At 38.3% G+C, this 27,183-nt stretch overlaps 2 protein-coding genes across 4 annotated transcripts in view; one reads left to right on the top strand and one right to left on the bottom strand.

Moving 5' to 3' along the window:
* Positions 1-15,732, bottom strand: part of LOC111148875 (protein S) — a 66,354-nt gene extending 50,622 nt beyond the window's left edge. The window contains exon 1 of the mRNA XM_022505666.1: positions 15,657-15,732. Coding sequence (XP_022361374.1) covers positions 15,657-15,732 — 76 coding nt within the window. The remainder of the gene's footprint in view (positions 1-15,656) is intronic.
* A 6,171-nt stretch (positions 15,733-21,903) lies between these two features.
* LOC111152096 (ADP ribosylation factor like GTPase 13B) overlaps positions 21,904-27,183 on the top strand; it is a 71,366-nt gene continuing 66,086 nt past the window's right edge. For 2 of the 3 annotated variants that reach the window (XM_022510412.1, XM_022510405.1), the window contains exon 1: positions 21,904-22,189. In XM_022510412.1, the coding sequence (XP_022366120.1) occupies positions 22,131-22,189 (59 nt within the window). In that variant the 5' untranslated portion in view covers positions 21,904-22,130. The remainder of the gene's footprint in view (positions 22,190-27,183) is intronic. The other variant, XM_022510418.1, reaches the window with a different exon arrangement.

The following is a 27,183-nucleotide window of genomic DNA, read 5'->3' as shown; positions in this document are numbered from 1 at the left end:
TTTTTCCCATTAGACATTCTCTCCTTCTTTGTTGAAGATTAGGTGACCATAGAGTTGAAGGGCCATTTCTGGGTTCTCTATTCTTTCCATGGATCTATGTGTCTGTTTTTATGCCCAAATCATACTGTCTGGATGATTACAGCTTTGTAATAGGACTTAAAGTCTGGAATTGTGATGCCGCCAAACAAATAGGCACTCTTAAACCTACTTTTAAAAGCAAATTTTCAGGGAGAAATCTAACAATATGTATTCAAAACCTTTAGATATTCAGCTAAACATTCTATTTCTAGGAAATTAATCTGAAGAAATGAACAGGACATATGTAAAGAAATATGTATGAATATGTGCATCACAATATTATTGATATAAACAAAACATTGGAAATAATCTAAATTTCCAACATATGTTTTTGATTAAATATATTATGATGAACATATATGAAGGAAAATTATAATCTATTTTAGTGTGACAGATTTTTTTACAATTTTGTTCAGTTACTCACTGTATAGTACATCATTAGTTTTTGATGTAGTGTTCAATGATTCATTAGTTACATATTAACACCTAGTGCACATCACAACATGTGCCCTCAATACCCATCACCCTGTTTACCCCCTCTCCCCTCGCATTCTGAGACCCTCAGATCATTTCCCCAGGTCCACAGTCTCTAATGGTTCATTTCTCTCTCTCTCTGATTTCTCCCCCTTCAGATTTCCTTCCCTTCCCCTGTGGTCCTCCGTGCTATTGCTTATGTTCCGCATATGAGTGAAACCATATGGTAATTGTCTTTCTCTGCTTGAGTTACTTCATTTCACATAATCCTCTTCATTTCTATCCATGTTAATCCTTTCTGATGGCTGAATAATATTCCATTGTATATATGTACTTCATCTTCTTTATCCATTCATCTGTTGAAAGGCTATTGTGGACATTGTCGCTATGAATATTGGGGTGCATGTGCCCCTTCTTTTCACTACATCTATATCTTTGGGGTAAATACCTAGTAGTATAATTGCTGGGTCGTAGGGTAACTCTACTTTTAACATCTTGAGAAACCTTCATACTGTTTTCCAGAGTGGCTGCATTGCATTCCCACATGTATAGGAGGGTTCCTCTTTCTCTACATCCTCACCAACATTTGTTGTTTCCTGTTTTGTTAATTTTTGCCATTCTAGCTGGTGTAAGGTGGTAGCTCATTGTGGTTTTGATCTGTATTTCCCTAATGGCTAATAATGGTGAGCATTTTCTCATATGTCTGTCAGCCATTTTTATGTCATCTCTGGAGGAGTGTCTGTTCATGTCTTCTGCCCATTTTTGACTGGGTTATCTGTTTTTTGAGTGTTGAGCTTCAGAAGTTCTTCATCTTGGAAATCAGCCCTCCAACTGTAATGTCATTTGCAAATATCTTCTCCCGTTCCACGGGTTGCCTCTTAGTTTTGTTGACTGTTTCCTTTGCTCTTAGTTTTGTTGACTGTTTCCTTTGCTCTGCAAAGCTTTTTATCTTGATGAAGTCCCAAAAGGTCATTTTTGCTTTTGTTTCCCTTGCCTTTGGAGACATGTCTTGAAAAAAGTTATTGTGGCCAATGTCAAAGAGGTTACTGCCTATGTTCTCCTCTAGGATTTTGATGGATTCCTGTCTCACATTGAGATCTTTCATCCATTTTGAGTTTATCTTTGTGTATGGTGTAAGGGAATGGTCCAGTTTCATTCTTCTATATGTAGCTGTCCAATTTTCCCAGCACCACTTATTGAAGAGATTGTCTTTTTTCCATTGGATATTTTCCTGATTTGTTAAAGATTAGTTGATCATACAGCTGAGGGTCGATTTCTGGAGTCTTATTCTGTTCCACTGGTCTATATGTCTGTTTTTGTGCCAATACCATGCTGTCTTGGTGATCACAACTTTGTAATAATGAAGTCAGGCAACATGACGCCCCCAACTTTGGTATTTACTTTTTTTTTTTTTTTCATTATTCCTGTGGAGATTCGGGGTGTTTTCTGGTTCCATACCAATTTTAGGACTGTTTGTTCCAGCTCTTTAAAAAATGCCAATAGTATTTTAATAGGGATGGCTTGAAAGTATAAATTGTCCCCTGGCAGGATGGACATTTTAACAATGTTTACTCTTCCAGTCCATGAGCATGGAATGTTTTCCCATCTTTTTGTGTCCTCCTCAATTTCTTTCATAAGTGTTCTGTAGTTTCTAAGGTATAGATTCTTTACCTCTTTGGTTAAGTTTATTCCTAGGTATCTTGTGGGTTTTGTTGCTATTGTGAGTGGAACTGATTCCTTAATTTCTCTTTTGACAGTTACATTGTTAGTGTATATAAAAAGAACTGATTTCTGTGCACTGATTTTGTATCCTGCCATATTGCTGAATTGCTGTATGAGTTCTAGTAACTTGGGGGGTGGAGTCTTTGAGGTTTTCCACATAAAATATCATGTTGTCTGCAAGGAGAGAGAGTCTGACTTCTTCTTTGCCAATTTGGATGCCTTATTTCTTTTTGTTGTCTGATTGCTGAGGCTAGTACTTCTAGCACTATACTGAACAACAGTGGTGAGAGTGGGCATCACTGTCATGTTCCTGACCTTAAGGGAAAACTCTCAGCTTTTCCCCATTGATAATGATATTCACTGTGGGCTTTTCATGGATGATCTTTATGATATTGAGGACTGTTCCCTCTATCCCTATACTCTGAAAAGTTTTAATCAGGAATGGATGCTGTACTTTGTCAAATGCTTTCTCTGCATTTCTCAGAGGATCATATGTTTCATGTATTTTCTTTTGTTAATATGCTCTATCACATTGATTGATTCATGAATGTTGAACCACCCTTGCATCCCAGAAATAAATCCCACTTGGTCATGGTGAATAATCCTTTCAATGTACTATTAGATCCTATATGCTAGGATCTTGTTGAGTATTTTGGCATCCATGTTTATCAGGGATATTGGTCTGTAACTCTCCTTTTTGATGGGGTCTTTGCCTGATTTGGGGATCAGGGTAATGCCGGCCTCATACAAGGAGTTAGAAGTTTTCCTTCTGTTTCTATTTTTTGAAACAGCTTCAGTAGAATAGGTATTATTTCTCCTTTAAATGTTTAGTAGAATTCCCCTGGGAAGCCATCTGGCCCTGGACTTTTGTTTTTTGGGGAGGTTTCTGATTACTACTTCAATTTCATTACTGGTTGTTGGCCTATTCAGATCGTCTATTTCTTCCTGTTTCAGTCTTGGTAGTTTGTAAGTTTCCAGGAAGGCATCCATTTCTTCCAGGTTGCTTAATTTGTTGGCATATAGTTGCTGGTAATAATTTCTAATAACTGTTTCTATTTTCTTGGTGGTGTTCATGGTCTCTCCCCTTTCATCCATGATTTTATTAATTTGGGTCCTTTCTCTTTTCTTTTGGGTAAGTGTTGCCAGTTGTTTATTGATTTTATTAATTCTTTCAAAGAACCAGCTCCTAGTTTTGTTGATCTGTTCTACTGTTTTTCTGGTTTCTATTTCATTTACTTCCAGTTTAATCTTTATTATTTTGCTTCTCCTACTTGGTTTAGGTTTTATTTGCTGTTCAGCTCCTTTAGGTATAAGGTTAGTTTGTGCATTTAGAACTTTTCTAATTTTCTGAGAGAGGCTTGGATGGCTATGTATTTTCCTCTTATGATCACCTTTGCTGTATCCCATCGGTTTTGGACTGAAGTGTTTTCATTCTCATTAGTTTCCATGAATTGTTTAAGTTCTTCTCTAATTTCCTGGTTGATCTAATCATTCTTTAGAAGGATGCTCTTTAACTTCCAAGTGTTTGAATTCCTTCCAAATTTTTTCTTGTGATTGAGTTCCAGTTTCAAGGCATTGTGGTCTGATAACATGCAGGGAATAATCTCTGTTATTGTTTGTTATTGCCTGAGACCTGATCTGTGACCTAGTATGTGGTCTATTTTGGAGAAAGTTCTATGTGCATTCGAGAAGAATGAGTATTCTGATGTTTTAGGGTGGGATATTCTGTATATATCTACGAAGTCCATCTGGTCCAATATGTCATTCAAAACTCTTCTGTCTTTTTCGATCTTCTTTTAGATGATCTGTCCAATGCTGAGAGTGGAGTGTTAAAATCTCCTACTATTAATGTATTATTGTTGACTTGATTCTTTATTTTGGTTAACAGCTGGCTTATACAATTGACTGCTTCCATGTTGGGGTCATAGATATTTACAACTGTTACATTTCTTGTTGGATAGACCCTGCGAGATTGATATAGTATCCCTCTGGATCTCTTATTACAGACTTTGGTTCAAATTCTAATTTGTCTGATGTAAGAATTGCTACCCCAGCTATTTCTTTAGGTCTGTTGGCATGACAAATGGTTCTCCATTCCTTCACTTTCAGTCTGGAGGTGTCTTTAGGTTCAAAATGAGTCTCTTGTAGACAGCATATGGATGGGTCCTGTCTTTATATCCAATCTGCAACCCTGTTCCGTTTCATGGGAGCATTTAGGCTGTTCATATTGAGAGTTACTAAAGTGTGACAGATTTTACTGACGTGAAAACCATCATCATATTTTTAGGTGAAACATCAAACTAAAAATATTAGAAAAAATAGTATTAGAGCACAATTCCATTCTTGTATGTATGTATTTTAATTTCTAAGAATATATATATGCAGACAACATTGCTTAGAAGAAAACAGAGCAAAACATTACTTTGGCTAGTAGGACTACAGATGCATATTTTTTTAAGTGCATATCTATATTCCAGAATTAGATTATATTAATCATGGATTACCTGAATGGTTTAAAAAAGTTAGGGAGTCAGTAGGATATAGCTAGTAGTTAAAGCTGGAAGAGATGTTCAATGAGGCCAGAAGATCAAAATGGAACCCAAGGAAACTTTAATATCTAAGGGAAAACAGAGATCATCAAAACAACAGAAGTAGAATGAGTAATACACAAATACAGAGAAAGAAAATTTTAAGATAATATTTATAGACATTAAAGGAAGTCAATTTCAAAAAGATGTTCAACAGTATCAAATGTTGCAAAGAAGTTATTAATAATAGGAGCCCCTAGGTGGCTCAGTTGGTTAAGTGTCTAACTCTTGATTTCTGCTCAGGTCATGATCTCAGGATCCTGAGATCAAGCCCTGCCTGGGGCTCTGCATTGAGCATGGAGCTTGCTTTAGATTCTTTCTCTCCCTCTCCCTCTGCCTTGACACCCTGATTCCTGCTCATGTGTCCACATGCTCTCTCTGTCTCTGTCTCTCTCAAAAAAGTTATTAATAATAATTACCATTAAAAATAATAATAATTACCATTATTTAGGATGACAGCTAACATGTAGTTGATTTAACAACAGGACCACTGTTAAAATTCCCAATCACCAACACCAGTAGGAGGGTGAGAAGGAAGAGAGGAAATAGAGAGTGCTAGAATAAACCACTTCCTCAAGAAGTTCGAACGAAAGTAGGAAGAGAATGTGGGGTAACAACTCTCAGTAGAGGGAGAGTAAAGGTAACATTTTCCTGAAGTCAGGAAGGTGCATTACAGAACAGCTGTGAAACTCAGTGAGAAAATGCCCAATATGCCATTTAAAAGGTGGAAACTATCACACAAATGCAGGAAGTTATATATTTTTACCATTTTGACAAAGATATAAAAGCCATTGTTTTTGAATGTGTCTTTTTAAAGTCCATTCCAAGAGGACTAAGAAGAATTAAGAAGATTTATACTCAAGGCCTAAAACTAGTGAGAGCCAGTTCCTATTACTTACTATAGTAACACTCACAATCTAGATAAATTATCCTTATTTCAGTTCCCCTCAAGACTGGAGGACTCAATTTCCATATTTAGAACAATGTAATATAAATAAAACTCTTAAATGAAATGGTGTTCTCATACTGAAGTTAATAACACAAGTTATTATATTTATTAAGGGCAAAAAGGTAGGCAAGGTATAGAAAGCATCCTAACTCTACTTTCTAAAGACACTATTAAAATGTTATTCATTTTCTTCCAATCTTTTGTGCACAGTATTTTCTTGTCTAAAATTACTGAATTCTTGCCCATCCCCTCAAATTATTATAATTATTTACTTAAATGCATTTCCCAGATACCTGTAAAATAAAATAGGAATATTTAGGTAAAAAAGATTTGCATCACCCAAAAGAAAAAGAGTCAAGACCTACTATTTGTTTTTGCATCACCACAGTGAGTTTTTTTTCTTCTAGCATTAACAAAACATTACCCTCAACAAAGCTTAACAATTTAAAGATAATTTGAGTTTTGCTAATGTCACATATCATCTTGTCCTTTCTGAATAACTGACTGGGGTCCTAAAACCCCAACCCCACTCCTGATAAAAACTGCAATGTCTCTCAAGACTTCTACCTCCTTTTGGAGCTGAGGTTCTTATGGTCACTATTGGCTTTGTTTGTTAGCTTTCACTGAACTCTTCACTTCAGTTGTATCTTATGGAACTCTTCTCTTCATTCTTAATCAGCTAGATGTGGAAATCAACCTCTTCTGAAGAAACCCTGGAGGCAGGTGGCAGGGGGCAGGTACAAAGGGCTATAGTTCACATTAAAGCAACTTTTGCAATTTAAAGTTGAGTCTTAAGAAAAACCAGTTCCTAAAGGTCCACTGTCCACCTCACACATAATAATTTCTTAAAGGATGGGGCACCTGGTTGACTCAGTCAGTTAAACATCCGACTCTTCACTTCAGCTCAGGTCATGATGTCAAGGTAGGGAGATCGAGCCCTGCATCAGGCTCCATGCTAGGTGTAGAGCTTGTTTAAGATTCTCTCTCTCTCTTCCTCTGCTCCTCTCCCTCTTACCTCCCCTGCATGTGCTCTCTTCTCTCTCTCTCTAAAAAAAATAAATAAATAAAAATAAAAATTATACTGGAGACATTCCTAAAAGGTGTATTGTCTTGCCATATGGCTCAGCTTCTTTTCTCCCTTCTCGGACATCTTCTCCCCTTCTCTCCCTGGTTGCCTCCTATTTCCATCCCGGCAATTTCTATTTACTTCTTATGAAGAACCATTTATCGACCTTTTCTCCTATCTCCTAAGACACCAGCATGATTCAAATTTTAAGTGTGCATAGGAATGACCCGGGGTCTTCTTAAAATGATTATTCTAAATCAGTAGGTCTGGCATGGGGCCAGAGATGCTTCATTTCTAATCAGCTCCCAGGCAATGCTGCTATTACTAGTTCATGAACTACTGGTTCATGAACTACTCTTTTTTTTCTTTTTTTAAGATTTTATTTATGTATTTGAGAGAAAGGGAGAGAGAGAGAGCATAGCAGTCAGAGAGGCAGGCAGATGGAGAGGGGGAAGCAGGCCCTCTGCTGAGCAGAGAGCTGATGTGGGGCTTGATCCCAGGACCCTCGGATCATGACCTGAGCTGAAGGCAGAGGCTTAATCCACTGAGCCACCCAGGTGCCTCATGAACTACTCTTGAATAGCAAAGTTATAGACCATGTTTTCAGGACTTCACTTTTTAGGCCTAAGGCCACTTTTCAAGGTAAAATAATAACAATTCTCACAAAAGGAATAATTTCAGTATTAACTGTTACCACATTTTTTTCACCCTGCTACATTAACAGCCGGTTCAATGTCATCATACTATGTCCCCAGCTTAGGTCTGTTGGGCATAGTTAATTAACTAATTTAGTTAAATTAACTAGTTAAATTAACATAGTTAAATTAACTAATTTAACAAATAGTTAATACAATCTCACACTTTGTAAAATATATTACCAAAGGTAAAATGAGCGATATGTTTGTGCTTCTCTTAGAGAAAGAAACAATAATCTTAACCCTAGATGAAGAAAATCTGTAGTAGAGACAATGCTGACCAAATATTCCATGTGCTTCCTTGGGTTGGGCTGTTACAATCGTAAGCAGAAGTGAGTTTTGTCACTTTTGTGCATAAGCACACCTCCTCCATTGATCTCCTCTCTCCTTATTCTCATTGGGGAGATCAATGCACCTGAAGAGGACACCACAGATGAGACCTTGGCTCTGCTGGACCCCTTGATCTTAGCTTTGTGAGATCCTAAGCAGGTCCCTGGACTTGTACCTGGACTATGAGTTAATAAATTGTATTAAGATGCTAAGTTTGTGGCAATTGGTTACACAACAATAGAAAACTAATACAAAAAGTCAACATACAATTTTGAATCAGGCTGAAAGTATTAATATTGCTGATTTCATTCCATCTGCTAGCTACGGTCACCAGTTTCAGTTCAAACGGTTGGCTTCGTTGGCTAACACCATCCTAGACAAAACTTTGGCACCCACTGAATAACTCTGAAAAGCCAGACATTCCTTGGCATAATATTAGAGAAAGAATTCACAAGGCCTAGGAGACAGATTCTGGCTTGAATCTTTCACATGGTTCCTACCTATTCACTTTCTCACTTATCCATCCTACTCCCCCATATGCTATACAAGAATATATGTTCATGATTATCATAGAAATCAGTTAGCAAGGAAATCACTGGGCTTCTAAAAAGCATTTTATTGGCTGTTCTCCCTAGACTGGAAATGCTAATGGCAGGGGCTACAATGAAACTGGGTTCCTGGTGATCAAATCTTGGAAAAAGAATTAACAGGTGAAGATCTCTCTAGGATGAGATGGGAAGACAGCCCATAAAATTCTTCATTGAATTTTTTAACCCAAAAACTCCCTGAGTTAATAAATAGATGTTGTATAATACAAAGAAATCACCACCTCTCCTTAATTACCAGTCTTGAATCAGTTGATGGATCTAGAATTTCTTGAATGAAGGAGAGGAGAGAAACCCTTGAAGAAGCATCCTGTATACAGTGAACTTTTCTTCTTTTTTCTCCCATGAAAATTAACTGCACTGGGTAACTGCACTAAAGTAAGAGATTGCAAAAACCTCTAGTGATTATTTGATACTGGCCTCTAGAGAAGAAAAACATCTAAAATCTAAGGTTTGCTGCTTAGGACCGAGGCCTATGGGTGTCAGTTGATTAAGGGGATTGTGTCCTACAAGTACCTAACTAAAGGTCTAATAAAACTCAAACTCCAAACTGTGAATCCTTCCCCAGGCGTGAACTATTTTCAGCAACAATTTGGTCATGCTGGAATATTCCTGTCCAAGTGACAGATAAGTTTTTATATACCTGGGCATTCAACACTGAGATGGAAGGATACATATTGGCGGACCCCTTATTGTTGAGGCATATTCTATTTTTAGGTATTCTACTCTGGTCTATTTATCATATGAGTCTAAAACCTGCCAGATGTAGCAGATGGAAACCAGAATAATAAAATGCTCTCTGGCTAGTTTCAAAGTTCTATTCAAGCAGTCTGTCAGTCAGACTAGGTAGTGAACCATCAGATCCAATTGTGTCAAACACTCCCTAGAACGGCAGGGTACTCTGCTCCTATCCAGGGTACCAGAGCAAGTCCCTGGAGAAGAATTTTAGTAGAGGTCCTTATGATTTGAGAGTAAGTCACATTTCCTTCTGCCAGGGAAGAAACTGCTCCTGGCATCCTTTCAGACTTTAGTGAAAATTGCAAATCTGACCACAGGATACCTGGTGACCCAGTGATTTAAACAGCTCATTGTGAACTGAATGCTACCTTTTCCATCTAGCCAGAAACCTAGCTGGGACAGCAGTTTGGCTGTGACACGTTCCAGTGGTGTGAATAGGATGGGACTCCAGGCACAACTCCATGGTCTGTGCGGTTACTCACTCTCCTGACATGAAGCAGTCACTGTGAAGAAGTCCTCCCTCCACCTGCCTTTACAGTCTTATGGCGAAAAGCTTATGACCAACCTACTGAGGATGAAAGTCAACCTACTGAAGACAAAATCTCTAGCTGACAGATACTTCTTTGTGACAGACCAACAGAAGCCGGAGGGAAACCAGCTATGAAGCCACAGCCTGCAATGAACTTAAATAAAAAAAATGACAGCCTCTCTCAAGGGTGACCTTGAGGTGACACAGAATGTTCAGAGAAATGAAAACCTGGGCGGACAGACAAGCAGCATTTCTCACTGTCACTTTGCTTAGAACGAGATCAGGATCTATTCTGCTTTCTGAATGGTTGGAAATGGTCTGTCTAGCTGTTCAGAGACCCATAAAGAGCTAGATACCAGGTCTAGAGACAAAGATGTTTGGCAAGAATTGCCCAGAACTGAGACTGTGCTCCAGGGGCTTACTCGCAAGATAGCCTCACATCAGAGAAGTTCTTAATAATAAGAGAGGATAGAACTGTCCACGTAAGGATTGTCCATTGTGTTTCTTCTCAAGGCAATCTAGTGCAAGTGTCACAAACTCTGAAATCTACAAGTGTCAGATAGGTTCCATAAACAAGGGAAGAGAATTTGGTGAAAGATGACAGCAGACATTTGGAATCATGGCAAACTAGAGAGATTCTATTCTATCTTAAGAAGCTTTGAATCTTACCGTGTTGGAAGGTGCATGCAGTGTTGCCAGATCTTCCTTCATTTGTTTTCCAAGAGAGGTCATAAATCAACCTTTTTAGATGAAATTTCCTGATTTTTAAAATGCCATGAGGGCCAAACACTCAAGTCTCTGGGCACATTTGTTGCCAAGGCTGTCCCTCTCTGTGTCACTTGGTCTACTGTTGCTCGATACTCCTAAAAAAAACCCAGCCCGAGTGGCAAGGATGGAGACTACATATTGACTCAACTCTTCCTCACTAAGATCCACGAGGCTCTCACTACTAAAAAACATCACATTTGCCAGCAGAACTGCCATTCCTTCCACTGTTAGACATTGGACATATTGCAAAATCCGTCAGATCCTGGTGGATGATTGATTAGTTAGGGCTCTTTTATCATGTGAGAGCAGCACATTGTACTCAGAGATATTCATTCTGGATTTGAATTTAATTTTTCTTTTGGTACCACTACTGGTAGACTTATTTAATGCCTTATGTAAGCCACACAACTTTATCTCTAACTAAGGAATTAACTCCACAGTTAAGGAAATAAGTCAATGGGATGATTATTATGGTTTTCATGGCTCTCACTATGTACTCTAATACCTAAAAGGAGCTAGTCTTAAGGATGATAGACTGAGTAATTATTGAAGGCTCTGTTACTGCCTTTTCAGACACAACACTATCTTCCAAAATGTGGTTTAAAAATTGTGGTATATTTTGGAGGCCTCTTACTGGCTCAGTCAGTACAGCATGCAACTCTTGATCTCAGGGTCATGAGTTCGAGCCCCATGTTAGGCATAGAGCTTACTTTAGAAAAAGGAGTACTTTTTTGTACCAGACATCATTAATATATAGTGCTTTCTTTCTCTAAAGCTAAAATACACAGGTCAGAAGTAAAGGTAGAAAGGGAAGAAGTACTTGTCATGATATGATGCTTAGTGAGTGTTATGGATTGAATAGTGTCCCTTATGAAGATGGTAATGTCCTTAATCCCCCAGTACTAGTGAATATGATCTTATTTGGAAAAAGGAGCTTTGCAGATGATCAAGTTAAGACAAGGTCATAAAGGTGAGCTCTAATCCAATATGACTGATGTCTTCATCAAAAGGGGCAATTTGGAATAGAGACACTCATGTACATAGGGAAGTTGATGTAAAGACATAGGGAAAACGTCATCTACAAGCCAAGAAATATTTGATGCTACCAGAAGCAAGGAGAGAGGTGTGAAACAGATTCTCCTTCACAGCTCCCGAAGGACTCAAACCTGCTAAAACCTTAATCTCAGACTTCTAGCTTCCAGAACTGTGAGACAATATATTCTATTGTTTAAGCTACTCAGGTTGTGGTATTTTCTTACAGCAGCATAAGAAACTAATTCAATGACTTATTTTCAATTTTTTTTTTTTTGCTTTTTTCCTTGCAACTGTCTTTTGCTCATCTAGAAATTGGTAAACGGAAAAGAAATGCATTCACTATGGGATCTAATGTATTTTCCACTAATTTAGAAACTGAGACTGCTATGTAGCCATTTCAAGTTCTTTATTCCTGTTGGAAAAAAAAATTTAAAAAGAAGATTATACTGGTATGACAATAATCAAAGCAAAATAGTGTTGTTGCCACATCTAAATCAAGTCTAGGAGTGCTGCTCCTTCAAGATGACTATTATATACAATAAACATTGTAAAAGAAGAGGTGGATACAACCACCCATAGGTAGGAATAAGGCTCAGACTCTTCCTGAATCAGCATGTGGTTCATCTCAGAGAGAAGCCCCCACCCCCCCAAAAAAAATCAAACATAAGGGAACTGTGTGGAAGCAAGAGACATGTGAACTGGAGAGTGAAGAGGAGGTCATAAACACCAACTCCCGCTCCAAAGGAAGACAGGCCACCCTAAAGTATTTGTATTCTTTTGCTTGTCTTTTTAGTATGATTATTTTTGGCATTTGAGATGAATTGGTACATTACAATGTATTGTTTCATCCATAAAGCATAGCACATTGACATGGGACTATGACAGAACTAGAGGAGGCATGGACATCCCTCGATGACAGTAAACTAGGATATGGTAGCCTTGAGCCTTCCTCTTTGGGTGTGGTGACTGAAATCTATTAAGGAGAAGGTCCTTTCTACTATACCTTAGTTCTTAGTTATTTGCATTATATTAAAATATGTGCATTATACTTGAAATATCTCCAAACGGTGTATATGGAAAGAAGGGAATATATGTATGCTGTACAACCAATAATTAGTATGTGTAGACTTCTTCATTTCTGCTTCCTCTGCAGCTTCCATTTCTTTGTGGGAGCTGTGCAGACACTTCACCTGATTCTAGGGAGCTGTCAGTCACAGGACTCCAGATACATGTTAAACCAAAAGGATCAAGTTCTCTCTTCTGGGAATTTCAATCATGGGCAGGGATACCCAGGACTAGAAGAGAAGTTAGAACCCAGTCATCTGATAGCAGCTCCTAACACAGTGAGCAGGTAAGTTCCCATTATACAGATCACTGAAATGCCTAAGTCCCTGGTTTCTGTTCGCCGAGTTATTCAGCATGCCATTCAGCAGTCTTCCAATAAATCTACTCAGATTTCTTCCTTCTTCCCCCCCGCCCCCCGCCCAACTCCCGCGCCTTCCTTCCTTAGTTAGCAAGAGTTCATTATTATCCCCTGTAGCCAAAGAATACTGATATATGTACTATCGGGCTTTTTTCTCATAATATGTTGAAAGTTTAAATACAGCTCATTTAGCTATAAAGAGGATACTGAACTTGGTGGACAGAAAAGGTCTATTATGAAGCATTACTGTGTATCCTGTTGTAGAACTGATAGTAAGAGAATATGGCACAGGATATTGTTGCTATGCCAGAAATCGTCTCTAACTCTTCTTAACCTTAATTAAATCTTTCCATCAGTGCAACATTTTGAAGTCTGAAATACAGGGAATTTAAAAAACAAAAACAAAAACCAAAGACAGATAGATAAAGAATAATTAGAGAAGGAAAGAAGAGAGTAAAAAAGAGAAAACAAATATGAGTCAGTAATGTCAAGGATTGACTGCACCCACCTACCTGCAGAAGTCTGGATAGGACCAAACTAGCACAGCCAGAGAATATGCCCTTTCTCCTATTTCTCCTCACCACAGCCCTTAGTGGCAACTGATGGAATATGTAGACGGTATATATTTTAAATCTCTCTCTCCCTATCTGCCTCTCTCTTATATTTACTAAAAATATAAGAGACAGTAAAAATATCTTTCATATATATAAATGTCTGCAAAGTCAGCTAACATCTTTGACCAATTCTTATTATTAAAATGAAGTCGTCGAACTGGAGAGTTTCTACCAACTCTCAAAACTAAAACTGTGATTTGTAAACCTTTCTCTTTATATAGCAACTATGTTTCCATGGACTAACCAATGAATTATAAATCAAATATTTAGAGTTCTAATTCAATCTCAAATTTAAAATCTTAGGGAGTAAAAACATTCCATCTGTACCTCGGTTTCCTCATCAGTTAACCAGAGATGAGTTTTAATCCAATTAAACTACTCATACTTTTTAAAATAAAGTTAATATAGGGCCAACGATTCTTTATGTCATGTATTTGGACTATTAATTTCTCCACTCTATCGTAACAAGTGTATTTCATTACATACATTGTTTGGTTACTTGTGTATAATATGCACAGACATACACATCATTTTTTACTGTGTCTAGATTCAGTGAAAATGTAACAATCTCTACAAAAAGAAAGATTTAGCACATTCCTGTCATGACAAGCAGTGAGTTTGGAAAGCTACTTTTGTCTCTTTGGTTCTCAGGCAAATATTTGAACACTGTAATGAACTACATAAATGAATTTGTGCATATGGTCCACATACAGGCTTAATGATGGTGGTTTGAATAGTAATGCTGCTATTGCAGCTCTTTAATATAAGATCAACAAATACTTTTTTTACCTTTAAATTAGAACTTTAATTAATTTAGTTTTACCTTTAAATTAGAATTTTACTGATCATCCTGATCAGTAACTAATGCAAACTGGTGGAATTTAGTAAATTCCTAGTTAAGTCTTCTAAAATTACTATCTTTGAAAAGTTTCCATAGGAGCTTTAGGCAGCCTAAAAGTTTCTGCAATTCAGGGTTTATCTCTCCCGTACCATTTCCTGAGAATAAAATGTAGCATAAGTAAGCATTTTTAATCAATGACCATGCTTAAACTTTGAACACAAATTAACTGGCAATCAAAATGTACTAAATGCTAAGGGGCGCCTGGGCGGCTGGGTCTGTTAAGTGTCTGCCTTAGGCTCAGGTCATGACCCCAGAGTCCCAGGAAAGAGCCCCATATCAGGCTCCTTGCTCAGCAGGGAGTCTGCTTCTCCCTTTCCCACTGCCCCTCCCTGCAGCTTGTGCTCTCTTCCTCTCACTCACTCACTCTCTAATAAATACATCTTTTTAAAAATGTACTAAATGCCTTGACATTCCTTATATACTTTTCAGAGAAAACTCAATATCCTGCCTTGAATCCACCCATGGGAACATAAAGAACTGGAAATACAAAGATAAAGTACAGAGCATTCATGCCATGGCCTCAGATCAGTGACAGTGTCAAAAATACTTAGTACAAAATGATCTGCGAAACACAACATTTAGCAGTCCTTTTGATTTCAAGGTTAGAAAATGACATCTGCCTCCTGCTTTGCAAACCAGCAGTGATCCTAAAACAATTGGTTTGTCACTGTTGAGATAAGCAAACCAAGCTCAAAGTCCAGAAATTGCAAAAGGGAGGTAAATTTCAGCAAGGGGTGCTGGCTGGGGACAGCGGCTTGTACCAAGAGAAAACCTAATAGGCTGCCTTTTTTTCCCTGTTGTTATACTGGAAAGTGCTCATCCTTGCCCTCTGACTGGGAACTTCAGCTGCTGAGGGCAAACGGGTAAGGTGTTGTAATTCCTTCATTGGTATTCCATGTCCCCCAGGTTCTTGAATCTGTCCAGTAGCCAACAGCCTAGAGCAGGGCAAATATTGCCCCTGCCCCACCGTTACTGCCCGCTAGATCCACTGGCGGCTTCCGTCAGCCCGGAGATTGGTTAGGACTTACTGGAAACTTTCTAGCAGGCTGCAGCCCCAGCAAAGAAAATCCTACCGGGAGGGCTCCGGGTTCCGTTGGCGCTGCGGCTGGGGAAAGAAGACAGCGCGCTATTGATTACTCACAGTTTGCCTCGGAGACGGGGAGCACTAGGACGAGGCACGCCAGCAGCGCCCCGCAGCATCCACGCAGGACCCTCATTGCGAAGCGGGCGGAGGCGCGGGCGGAGGCGCGGGCGGGGACCCGGACGGTGGCGCGGCGCGGCGGGGACCTGCGAGCCCGGGCGCCACTCACGGAGGACTGCTGCGCGGCGGCGCCTGCGAGCGAGCGCTCCGGCGGAACAGCGGGAGCCGGGGGCGGGGGGACCGCCCGCTCCCAGCCCCCAGCCCGAGAGGGGAAGTGATAACGAGGACATTTCCAGGAAGCTTTACGAAGCTGGGGGCAGGGCTCAGGGAGAGGGGTGGAGGCCTAGTAAACACTGTCGAGACATCCCTCCTCGCCCCGTGTTTCGTTCCCTGTCTCTGCGCTGTGAACTTTCCCAAGGAGAAGGGGAAGGAGACGTAGTAGAAACCGCCAGGGAGCTAGGGGGAGAGGCTGAGTGGCCCGGGGCACTTTGAGGACTCAGAGAAAGGAGTGCCCAGGCTTGGAAGGAAAAGTCCTGCAGAGACAGAAAGACGTTGGGATGAAGACATTAATCAAACTGAGAAGCGAACAACTCCAGGAAGGCACCAGAGACCAGAGATAATGGAAGCAAATGGGATACTTTGGATCATCCAGTTTTCTTTTGTTCTTGCGTTTAAGGTGTTTAAAAAAATGTTTTGAGAAAAAAAAAAAAGAATGTATGAAATTCCATCACCTTCAAGCAGCTTGTTTTAATTTTTGGAATATAACCCCCGCATTTTGTGCTTAGACATACACATTTGAAATCTTACGTAACGTTTAAGGCTGCATCTGGAGCTAAAACGCCTGATCCAAATCTCATTAATTTTATCACTTACTAGTTCTGTAACTTTAAGCAAATTGCTTAACCTCTCTAAGCTTCAGTTGTATCACCTCTAAAATGGGGGATAATAGTGGGTTTTCATAATGTTAATATAAGGATTTAAGAGATAAGGATTTAAGAGATAACATGTAAAGCAGATACTATGTATTAAATAGTATTAGTGAAGGCATATTTACTATTATCACTTCTAGAATTTCTGCCCAAATGAACCTGTCGAATGATTTCCTAGGTGTGTGAATGAAATTCAAGAGACTGATCATCTTTCAAGGGTCTCTTCTAGCTCTAGCTTTCTGTGGTACTGTGACCCAGCGAGATGAAAGTTGATATTAGAGTCACTTTTTCTGATAAGAACACTTGTGAGGGAATTGACTATATTATTCTACCCTTTTTGAAATTCTTTTCCTTCTTGCTGTGTCTGACTCTACCATATCAATCTATTCACCAGTTTATTCTCAGCCCCAAGTGATTTAAATCTGAATATAATTCTAATCTCTGTAGAATTTGGTATGCTCGCAATCATAGCATTAAACAAAATGAACTTTAAGTACTTTATTCAACTATTAAATTTAAATGCATTTAAGCTAGGAATCTTTCAAGTAAAGGTTCAGTTTGGGACTCTCCTCGTCCTGTGAGGAGGACTTAAGAGCAGAATATCAATTTTGAAATCTCAAAATTTCACAAGGAGAGAATAGTTCCAAAATCATGAATCGACAACGTTCATAGCAATCTCCAATATCCCCAATATAAAAAAGAATATAAAAAGTTTGAAGAAGGAAACATAAGTTTCCCGAAAGAAAAAGCTTTCTCTCCTAAAAACTTTGGGAGATTAAAATGATTATCTTTTTAGTATCATAAATGTGCATCAGTGTCAGCAATTTGTCAGTGATGAAAAATTATGTATCCTACGACTACTGTAATGTCAAACTTTGAAAAATCATATTCTGAGATGTTTAACAATAAAATTTAATAATACAACTTTGGGTAAAAATTTTCAGGTTTTTAATTTCTCTCAGAAGTTTACTCTGTGAAGGTGGTATCTGGCTTTAGGTCAATAAATTAATACTTAGTCAATTTCACTTGCCCAAAATTTATTTTCAGTACACTTCTAAATATGTTAGTAAGTTTGTTTTAGAAGGAGTAATTTCCGTTGTTTTTACTTTGAGAATGTTACTTTGTTAAATGTTTACAAAATGGATCAGAGCAAGGAAAGATTAGAAACCAAGTAACATTTGTAGAAGAGACAGCAAGTGTTGATGAAGAAGCAGAGAACAGTGGGAATGTATATTGGTACAACCATTATGGAAAATACTATGGAAGTTCCTCAAGAAATGAAAAATGGATCTACCATATGATCCAAGATTCCCAGTTCTGGGTATATATCCAAAGAAATCACTATCTTGAAGAGATATCTGTATTCTCATGTTCATTACAGCATTATTCACAATAGCCAAGATAAGGAAACCACAAGCTAAGTCTAATCAATGGATGAATGAATAAAGAAAATGTGTGATATAGAGATAGATAGATATGGGTATGTCACAGTTATGTATGGCATTTGGGCATTATGCTAAGTGAAATAAGCCAGAGAAAGATAAATACTGCATGGGATCGCTCATATGTAGAATCTTTAAAAAAAAGCAGGGAGAGAGGTGAGTGGGTGGCTCAGTCTGTTAAGTGTCTGCCTTCAGTTCAGGTCATGATCTCAGGGTCCTGGGATTGATCTCCAAGTCAGGCTCTCTGCTCAGCAGGGAGCCTGCTTCTCCCTCCCCCTTCTGTCCCTTCCCCCAGCTCGTGCTTGTGCTCTCTTTCTCTCAATAAGTAAAATCTCTCTCTCTCACTCTCTTTTTCTCTTTTTTTGTTAAGGCAAATTCATAAAAACAAAGAATAGAATGGTCATTGCCAGGAGCTGGGGAGTAAGGAAATGGTGAGAAGTTAATAAAGGTATATAAACTACTTTATATACCCTTTCACAGCATGGTGACTATAGTTAATTATACTATATCATATACTGGAATTTGCTGAGAGGAGATCTTAAGTGTGTTCTCAAAAGATAAAAGAAAGGTAACAGTGTGAGGTGTTGGATGGATTAACTGACTTGATTGTGTGAATCATGTTTACCATGTATACATATATTAAGTCATCACATTGTCCATTTAAAATATAATTTTGTCAATTATCTCTCAATAAAGCTGGAAAAAGAAATCAAGTAACATTTAGGGTGCTAAATAATCCCTGCGGGATTAAATAAAACTCTTAGCTAGAATTACAGCAAGGTTGTTTTTATCATTCAGAATAATTTAGATTACACTGTGGTGAAATAGTCATGGCATTACAATGGTTTAAGGTAAGTGTTTATTGCTTACTCCTGGGAAGTTCACTGCAGGACTTTCTGGGCAGACATCTTCATTGTGTTGGCTCAGCATTCCATACTGTTTTGATTTCAAAGTCTTCCACAATTTCCATTTCACTCACATTTCACTGGACAAAGGAAAGTCCCATGACTTCTAGAGGATGGGAATAACTATCTCGTATGTATGGAAAAGGAAAAGAAAACTGAAAATAGTGTGCAGTGTTTATGTCTATCAAACTACTTAATGTACTGAAAAACTAGTAGTCAACTTAGTTTACTAACTGACCCGACTGTAGTTTGGCACCAGAAATGGTTGGTAAGGTATCATTCTCAAATACGAAGTAGAGACGGGGTTGGATATATTTTGGGGGAACAAAAGGGTTGTTGAGTATAGTTCCAGAAATGCTGAAGGAACATCTACGTAGTGAGTATCGTTAGACATAGGAGTAGTAACTAGATTCTCCAAGAGAACATGTTTTTAGAAAGGAATACAGTGGGATAAAGTCAGATCTTGGAAAGTACATATGGGAAGCTGAAGGTGGAATGACTACTGAGATCCAGGATAGTCCATAGTTGTGAAAAGCCTAGGGAGGAAAGAGTTTTAGAAGAGTTAACTGTATTAGATGTATTAATTGATGAAAAAGAAAATGAGAACTGATTTAACAATTAGGAGATATAAGTTAATTAAAAAATGTGTTTTGAGTAGTTTGATGGGGCAGAACCCCGCTCACAGTAAATTGATAAAAAGAGTGAACAGAAAAAAAAAATAGTGCTTTAGGATTTTAGTGGTAAGCCACCAGTTTAAAAAGTCAGGTTATGAAAGTAAAGAGTCAGCAGAACAGTACTAATCTGGCTCATATCTAAGGAGGAATTGTGGATCTTTTCTGCCTTGCCTTCTTAACCCCTATCCACCCTGGAAACTCCAGTCAAAGATCTAGGGAAAAAATGGGGAGCAATATAGTTCAGATGTTGGATTGAGAAGAAATAATCAGACGAACAGGATTTCAGAAAAGTTGAAACATGGTGTTTGTTAAAGTTGCGGGAAAGTGGTTAACCTTGGAAAAGAAAAGATAGATGTCTTCAGATATTAGAAAATGAGAAGAAACAGGTAACAGTGAGAAAAGAAAATTTGTGAAGGTATGATCTAACTTTCTTCCTTAGCACTGTAGAATAGAAGTATTACTGTGTCTGGACAGGACAGTCTGGGTAGATAAAGCATCTGGCATTGATCAAGGGAGTATTCGATTAGGAAAACCAGTACAGGTGATGCACCCTTGAGCAACTGGAAAGAAATTTGAAGTTATCAAGTCAGGACAATGAAAACAGTGAACAAGAAAACATTGTCAGGACAATGAAAACAATGAACTTTCAATTTGGAGAAAGAGGTAGGAGGAAAGGTGCCATGAATGTTTTTTAGACCGGTGACACCAAATTTAAAATCTGCTATCTATTATTTGTTAGAAACTGTACTTAAGCTTTATTTCTTTCACTTCATCATCTTAGCAACCCTGCAAAGTAGGAATTTTTATTCCCATTTTGCAGATGGGATACTTGGGTTCAGAGATGGTGAGCTGTAAGAGGTGTATATGAGTCGAATCAGGGTTACATGAATGAATAAAGAACAGAGAATAATTTTAAAACTAAATCTGTTGTGGGGCAGTGGGTTACTCCGTCAGTTAAGCGTCTGACTCTTGATTTCAGCTCAGGTCATGATCTCAAAATCCCGGGAAGAGCCCTACATAGGGCTTCATGCTCAGCTTGGAGTCTCCTTGAGATTCTCTCTCCCTCTGCTCTGCCTCCCACTCATGCACATGCATGCTCTCTCTCATTTCTAGAAATAAATAAATAAATATTAAAAAAGAACAACAACAACATCAAACTAAACCAAATGTGTTGTAGCAAGCCATTATTTTCCCCTGAATACACTGAGCATCCCAGGGCCCTCTCTCCTTTTACCAAAATTTGAAAAAATATATTTAAGTAGAAATGGAATGGACACACAGGTCCCTACGTATCATGTGTGCATTTTTTCCCCTACAGGAATGTACTTGCCATTTCTCCCCACCCCCCAAAATATATATATATATATATATATATATATATATATATATATATGCAGATATTACATATCCTTGTAAATGAACTAAAACACATTAAAAAACAGCCAGCAGATCACCATCTCCATCTTGCAGAAACCAAATAGCTAACAATCTAATATTATCTAAAAATCCTAGGAAGAACATATATCAAAATGTTAATACTTGTTATTTTTGGGTGGCGAATGTGAAATTTTATTTTGTTCATCTTATTCATTTTTCATGTTTTTCACATTTTCTACAATGAACCTATTATTTCCTTTAGCACCTAGTACTTGATATTCACTCATTTTGCATTCATTTTGTATATCTCCCCACAATAAATACCATACAATTCCATTTTACATTTTATATAACAGCAGTAAACATAAAGATTAAAAGTCACTGTCATCTGCATTATTAGATAGTTAGCAAATGAGTTTTCCTCTTGTTCTTAATTTGTAATAACTGCCCCAATGTATTATTTCTGTAGTTGTGCAGCCAGAGTCCGCCAGAGTCCCAGAGGGACCTGTTTCATAAAACAAACAAACAAAAAAAACACGCACAAGACCTGAGATCTGTGGATCTCAGCTGTGGTTAGGGACAGACGAGGAACAGCACCCTCGACGACTGGCAACACATTTTCTGCGGGTATGCAGAGAGGCCTTGCCCAAGATCTGTCTGGGATTTTTCAACTCCTCTCTGGACGCTCCGGTTGCCTAGTTACGAGAACCCCCTCCCCGCCCCGCCTCCACAGGGGAAGGGAGCCCGGCTCCTTCAGCCACTCAGCTGCCCCCACCACAGGCGGTCGCACGATGATTGGAGAAGTATGTGGGCGGTGCTTGGGGTGGGCCTTCCGCGCCTGGGAGGAACGTCAGCACGTCGACGCGGGGGTTTTCTCTGGCTGGGCTCCGCTAACCCCGTTTGGATCTGTGTATCTGCGCCTTTGGCGGGGCTGTACCTGGGCGAGGAGGCCGTTGTTCGCTCGCGGGTCCCTGGCACGGTTATCAGGGCTTGGTTTTGGGACTAGCCTCTTTGACCTCCCTCCCGACTTCTCCGCTTCACAGGTGCCTGGGAGCGACTGCGGCCCCCCGGGGCCTCTGCCCGGGGCAACCAGGGGCCCATTCTCTCTCGAGGCTCGGATGGGTGGCGGCGGGAGGTACGGCCTGGCATGTTCAGTCTAATGGCCAATTGCTGCAACTGGTTCAAGCGGTGGCGGGAGCCCGTCAGGTAAGCTGGAGCCGACTGGCTCCCTGCGGTCCTAGGGGGGAGGGACAGCTGCATCCCGAGGGACTGGTTGGGACGCTACACCTCTCCTCTAGGAAGAGTCTCAGGCCGAAGGGGATGTTTTTGCTCCCAGTTTGATTTGTCCCCCGAGGAAGAGATAGGAGGATGTAGCTTTTTTGTGTAGTTGCGATTAAGTTCTCATTAGTGATGCTTACTGTTATTATTTAAATGGGTTCGAATTTCTTAAGAAGTTGTGGATTTTATGCGTGGAATTGGAAACTGTCCGTTGTATGTATTTCCTGTGACGCTAATTTAATGCGATTTTTTTTTTTTAAATAGAGAAGCATGGGATATAGCTTTCGTAACATCCACACGTTCCTTTCAAAAACACACACAGGCACACGTACACACTCATTCACTCACTGTTTTTGAGGACTTGGGTTTGAAATCTGGCTCCACTGCTTAATAAATTATATGATTTAACCACTTTTGGCCCCACCTTCATCATATATTAAATGTGGGGTGATAGTATCTATGCCTCAGGAGTGTTGTATTAAATGAGACTAGCTAAGGGAGTGTTTTCTTAACTGTAGTGTAGCTTCAGTTTTCATGTGGAATCTAGTTAAGCCTTTAATTAAGAGTCCGCTTCTTAACCTTTCATTTTGAAAGGCTAGATGTATTAAGATTTAGCACCTGCTACTTGATATTCACTCATTTGTTGACAAAATATCATGTGCCAGGCACTATGCTAGGCAAGAGGCAGTAAAAATGATGCTTTTTAGGCTTAACCTGTTTTCTTACTCCTGATAAATAATGTTGACTTTTTAATAGTTTTACTTTGGAATTAAGCCAAGGGTAAATTATAACAGTTTTGTTTTTCTTGTGATTTGATAAAGGTGTTGTGCAGAGGAATACCGCAGAGATGACATGTCTTTCTCAGTATCCAGCGTTGCATTATGTTGATAGTTTTATTACTCGTAGTGTTAACTTTGATCACTTGGTTATTGTTTTGTCTGCCAGATTTATCAATAGTGTTTTTGAGTCAAACAGATTCATGTCTGAATCCTAGGAATTTTGGCATTTTCCTCCTATGAAGTGTGGGTGATCTTTGTCTTACAGCATTTTGAGAAAGAAAATTTATGCAAGTACTTGATGCTTTGCAGGTAGCACTCAGTAAGTCATACTTCTGATCTTAGGAGACAAGTGTGTATTGGTCAGTTACCCACCCCAATTCATTTTATACTTACCAATATAGATTCCTTTCCCTTCCTCCCTTCCTGTGTTTGTGGAAGAATGGTTCATTTTCAAGGCTAATTCTGGTGGCTGTGTTCTTTAGTCCATTTTTTCCCATTTCTTGGTGAGCTTTAAGTTGTTTAGCATTTTGCTAGAGATCACAGAGAAAACTTAAGGGTTACAAGAATAAATCTAACCTTTTATCCCAAAATTTATTATTCAGTTTTATCAAAAGTAGAAGTTCTCTTTCTCTTTTGTCTTCACAGCTTCACTTCTATTTTTTCTTTAGAATGTAAACAGGCTCAAGCCTCTCTTACCTAAAAAATAACCCAAAATGAATGTTTCCTATTGCTGCTGTAGCAAATTACTATTAACATAGTGACCTAAAGCAACACAAATGTATTATCCCACGGTTCTGAGCTCAGAAGTCTAAAATGGATTAGGAGAGTTGCATACCTTCTGGAGTCTCTAAGAGAGAATCTGTTTGCCTTTGCCTTTTCCAGCAAAAAAAAAAAGGGGGGGGTGTTGCCTATAGTCATTGGCTTGTGGCCCCCTTCTTCCATTTTCAAAGCCAATAATGTAACATCTCTCTTCTTTGATCTTTTATCAGGACTTTTAAGAGTCCCTTTTGTAAGGATTCTTGTATTTACTTCTGGTCTACCAGGGTACTCCCAAGATAAGCTCCCTATCCAAGATCCTTAACTTAATCTTGTCTGGAAGATTCATTTTGCCATGTAAGGTAACAGGTTTCAGTGATTAGGTTGTAGACGTATTTGGGAAGCCATTATTCTGTGTCTACCATAATAAGCACCCTCTGTCCCTGCAGCACTACCTTTCCCTCTCAGCCTTCACCCTAGACTAAACAGTTGGCAATAGATTACTGATAATTCACCTTCCTCTCCTCTCATGCATTCCTTAACTTCTGCATTTGAAGACTTCTGCCCAGACCCTTTAATTCAGTTTTCTCACTATAGCAGATGTTGCCTGGTTATTAAATACAGTGGATTCTTTTTAATCTCTTGGCCTCATTTGACACTTCAGATCTCTCTCTTCTTAAAATTGTCTGATTTATTTTTCCTGAATTTAAATTTTTTACCTTTCTGCCTGTTACCTTTTCTATCTCTTTTTGCCAGTTAGCTTTTCATCATCTCACTCTCAAGGCTTCCCCAGGGTTCTGTCTTCAATTCTCTTTTCTTCTGTATATTTTCCCTTTGTGGGCAGTTTCACCACATACAGTGACTTCAGTGGGCGCTTAAACATTGACTCTCAAGTCCGTGTTTCCAGCACAAAGACTCATCTACCACTTGAAGATTTACATACCACATTTCACAAGAATTCTCAATCCCAGCACATCCAAAATTGAGTTTGTATCCTCTCTCATTTCCATGCCAAATTGCTTCAGCCTTCCTTTTACCCAAGTCAAGAAAAGGAGTAATCCTAGATACCTCTTTGTGCTTTGATCTCTCAAATCATCAAGTCTTTTGGTTTGTATGGGCTTAATACCACTTACAAGTTTTACTTACACTCTTTTAGCCTTTCCATATGCACTGCTCTGTTTTAGATAAAATTTCTATTATTTCTGTCCCACATTTCTTTGACAGACTTCCTACTGTTCCCCTCTAATTAATTCTCTACACTATTGTCAGTGATCTTTTTTCCTTTTTCCTCCTGTCCAAATTCCTCATGCCAGATTTGCCGTATTTAAGTTCTCTAGTCCCTCCATTCCTCACCAAATGCTCTTCTTTTTTTGGTTGGCTGTTCCTAATCATTCCTCACATGTCAGTTGGGAGCTTCTCTTTCAGGACCCTTTCTTTGAATTCCATCTAGATTCTTTACCTTTTCGTTGTAATTGCTTAGCATCTTGTATTTGTCTCTTCTTATGCATGTATTGTAATGAGATGTTTATTCATACAGTCCCGCAGAATAGCTTGTGGACAGGAGCTGTTGTTATTTAAAAATATTTAAAAGTAATGCATGTTTATTGTTATTTAAAGGTGATGAATGTTTATGTAGAACATTGAAAACACAGTTAAGCAAAAAAGTGGCATATATTAGTAACCCGCTGTCTCACCCCCAAAGATTTATATTTTGGTGTAGAATCTCTTATATAACTGTAAATTCTCTTTTTATTTGCTATTTTTATGCATTACCAAAAGATCTCCATTGTAAGTCAAGTTAACCATCTGATACTATACTAAATTATTAAAATATTATTGACTATATTTCCTATGCTGTATATAACATCCCCATGACTTATTTATTTTGTAACTGGAAGTTTGTACCTCTTAATCCTCTTCATTTATTTCATCTCTCCCCTCTATGGTAACCAACAGTTTGTTTTGTCTTTTTGATAATAGCCAATCTGCCCAGTGTGACGTGGTATCTTAGAGTTTTGATTTGCGTTTCCCTCATGATTAGTGACACATAGCATCCTTTCATGTGCCTGTTGACCATCTCTGTTTTGTTTCGAAAAACTTTTGTTTGGGTCCTCTGCCCATTTTTTAATCAGGTTATTTTTTTGAGTTGTGTCAAGTCATATATTATCCTAAGTTTTATACATTTGGGACATTAGTCCTTTATTGGATCTATGTTTTGCAAATACCTTCTCTCATTCAGTAGTTTGCCTTTTTGTTTTGTTGATGGTTTCTATCTGTGTAAATTTTTAAACAATAAAGAGATAATAGAGAGCTAATTTGAAGCTTCTTTTTATTTTTGCTTTAACATCTTTTTGCTTCATTACATGTTTTTCATGAACCATCTTTTTAAATAGAGTAGTGTGTTGTATAGATTCACCAAGGTATGTTTAATCATTCCTGTTATTAAATATTTAGAAAATTAAAAATTTTTCACTATTGTGAACAATGTTTGGCTGGGCACCCTCCTATATATATTTTGGAAGTGGAACTTAAGATCAAATAATGATGAGATCAAATGAAAAAGTTTAAGGTATTTGTTATATATTGCCAAATTGCTCTTCAGAAAGGCTTTCAAAAAACAAATCAACAATTATTACTCTTACAAGAAGTGTATAAGAATGCCTTTTCCCCTCAAAAAAGTGAGACTCACCACTTGTTTTTTTCAGGTTATAGGGGGAAATACTGTCCGCATTTAGTTTCTATTTTTTTGATTCCTAGTAAAATTATTTTTTCCTTGGATTTTCATATTTCTTCTTTGGGGAATTTCCCGATGATTTCCTTTGCTGTTTTCCTGTTGGGGCAGGTGCATTTTCTTATTGAATTTTCTGAGATTTTAAATGTATATAGTAGTAACCATTTCTCTGTAGTATATATTACAGATATTTTTCTTTCATTTGTTATATTTGTAAATTTTTTATGTTTGAAGCATAAACATTTAACAACTTTTTATTCAAAGACACCATTCTTTTAGTGTAATAATTAGATTATATTCCATTATATGTCTCCAAGATTATATTCACCTATACTTTTACCTAGTACTTTAATATTTTAATTTTAACATTTAAAGCTATTAAAATTTATTCTTTGTATAGGGAACAGCGTTTGTCCTTGACGTAGAACCCAAGCCATGGTGCTTAGTATATTCAGTACCTTGTAAGTAGGTCCTCACCCTTGCATATTATTATCTATATACTCTGAACTATTATGTATGCCAGGTAGCATCTAGTTGATGGCATAGTACATATAAAATGTGATAGAACATGCAAGAGTTGAAAGATGATTTCTAAGTTTTTTAGCCAGAATAAAAGACAGGATTTTGTAAGGGGTATAATTTTACTGGGATCTTGA

The sequence above is a fragment of the Enhydra lutris genome, unplaced genomic scaffold (assembly GCF_002288905.1).
Source record: "Enhydra lutris kenyoni isolate GAN:26980312 unplaced genomic scaffold, ASM228890v2 scaffoldscaffold2, whole genome shotgun sequence".
NCBI lineage: Eukaryota > Metazoa > Chordata > Mammalia > Carnivora > Mustelidae > Enhydra > Enhydra lutris.
The sequence above is the reverse complement of the archived record's forward strand: the minus strand, read 5'-3'. Positions and strand labels throughout refer to the sequence as shown.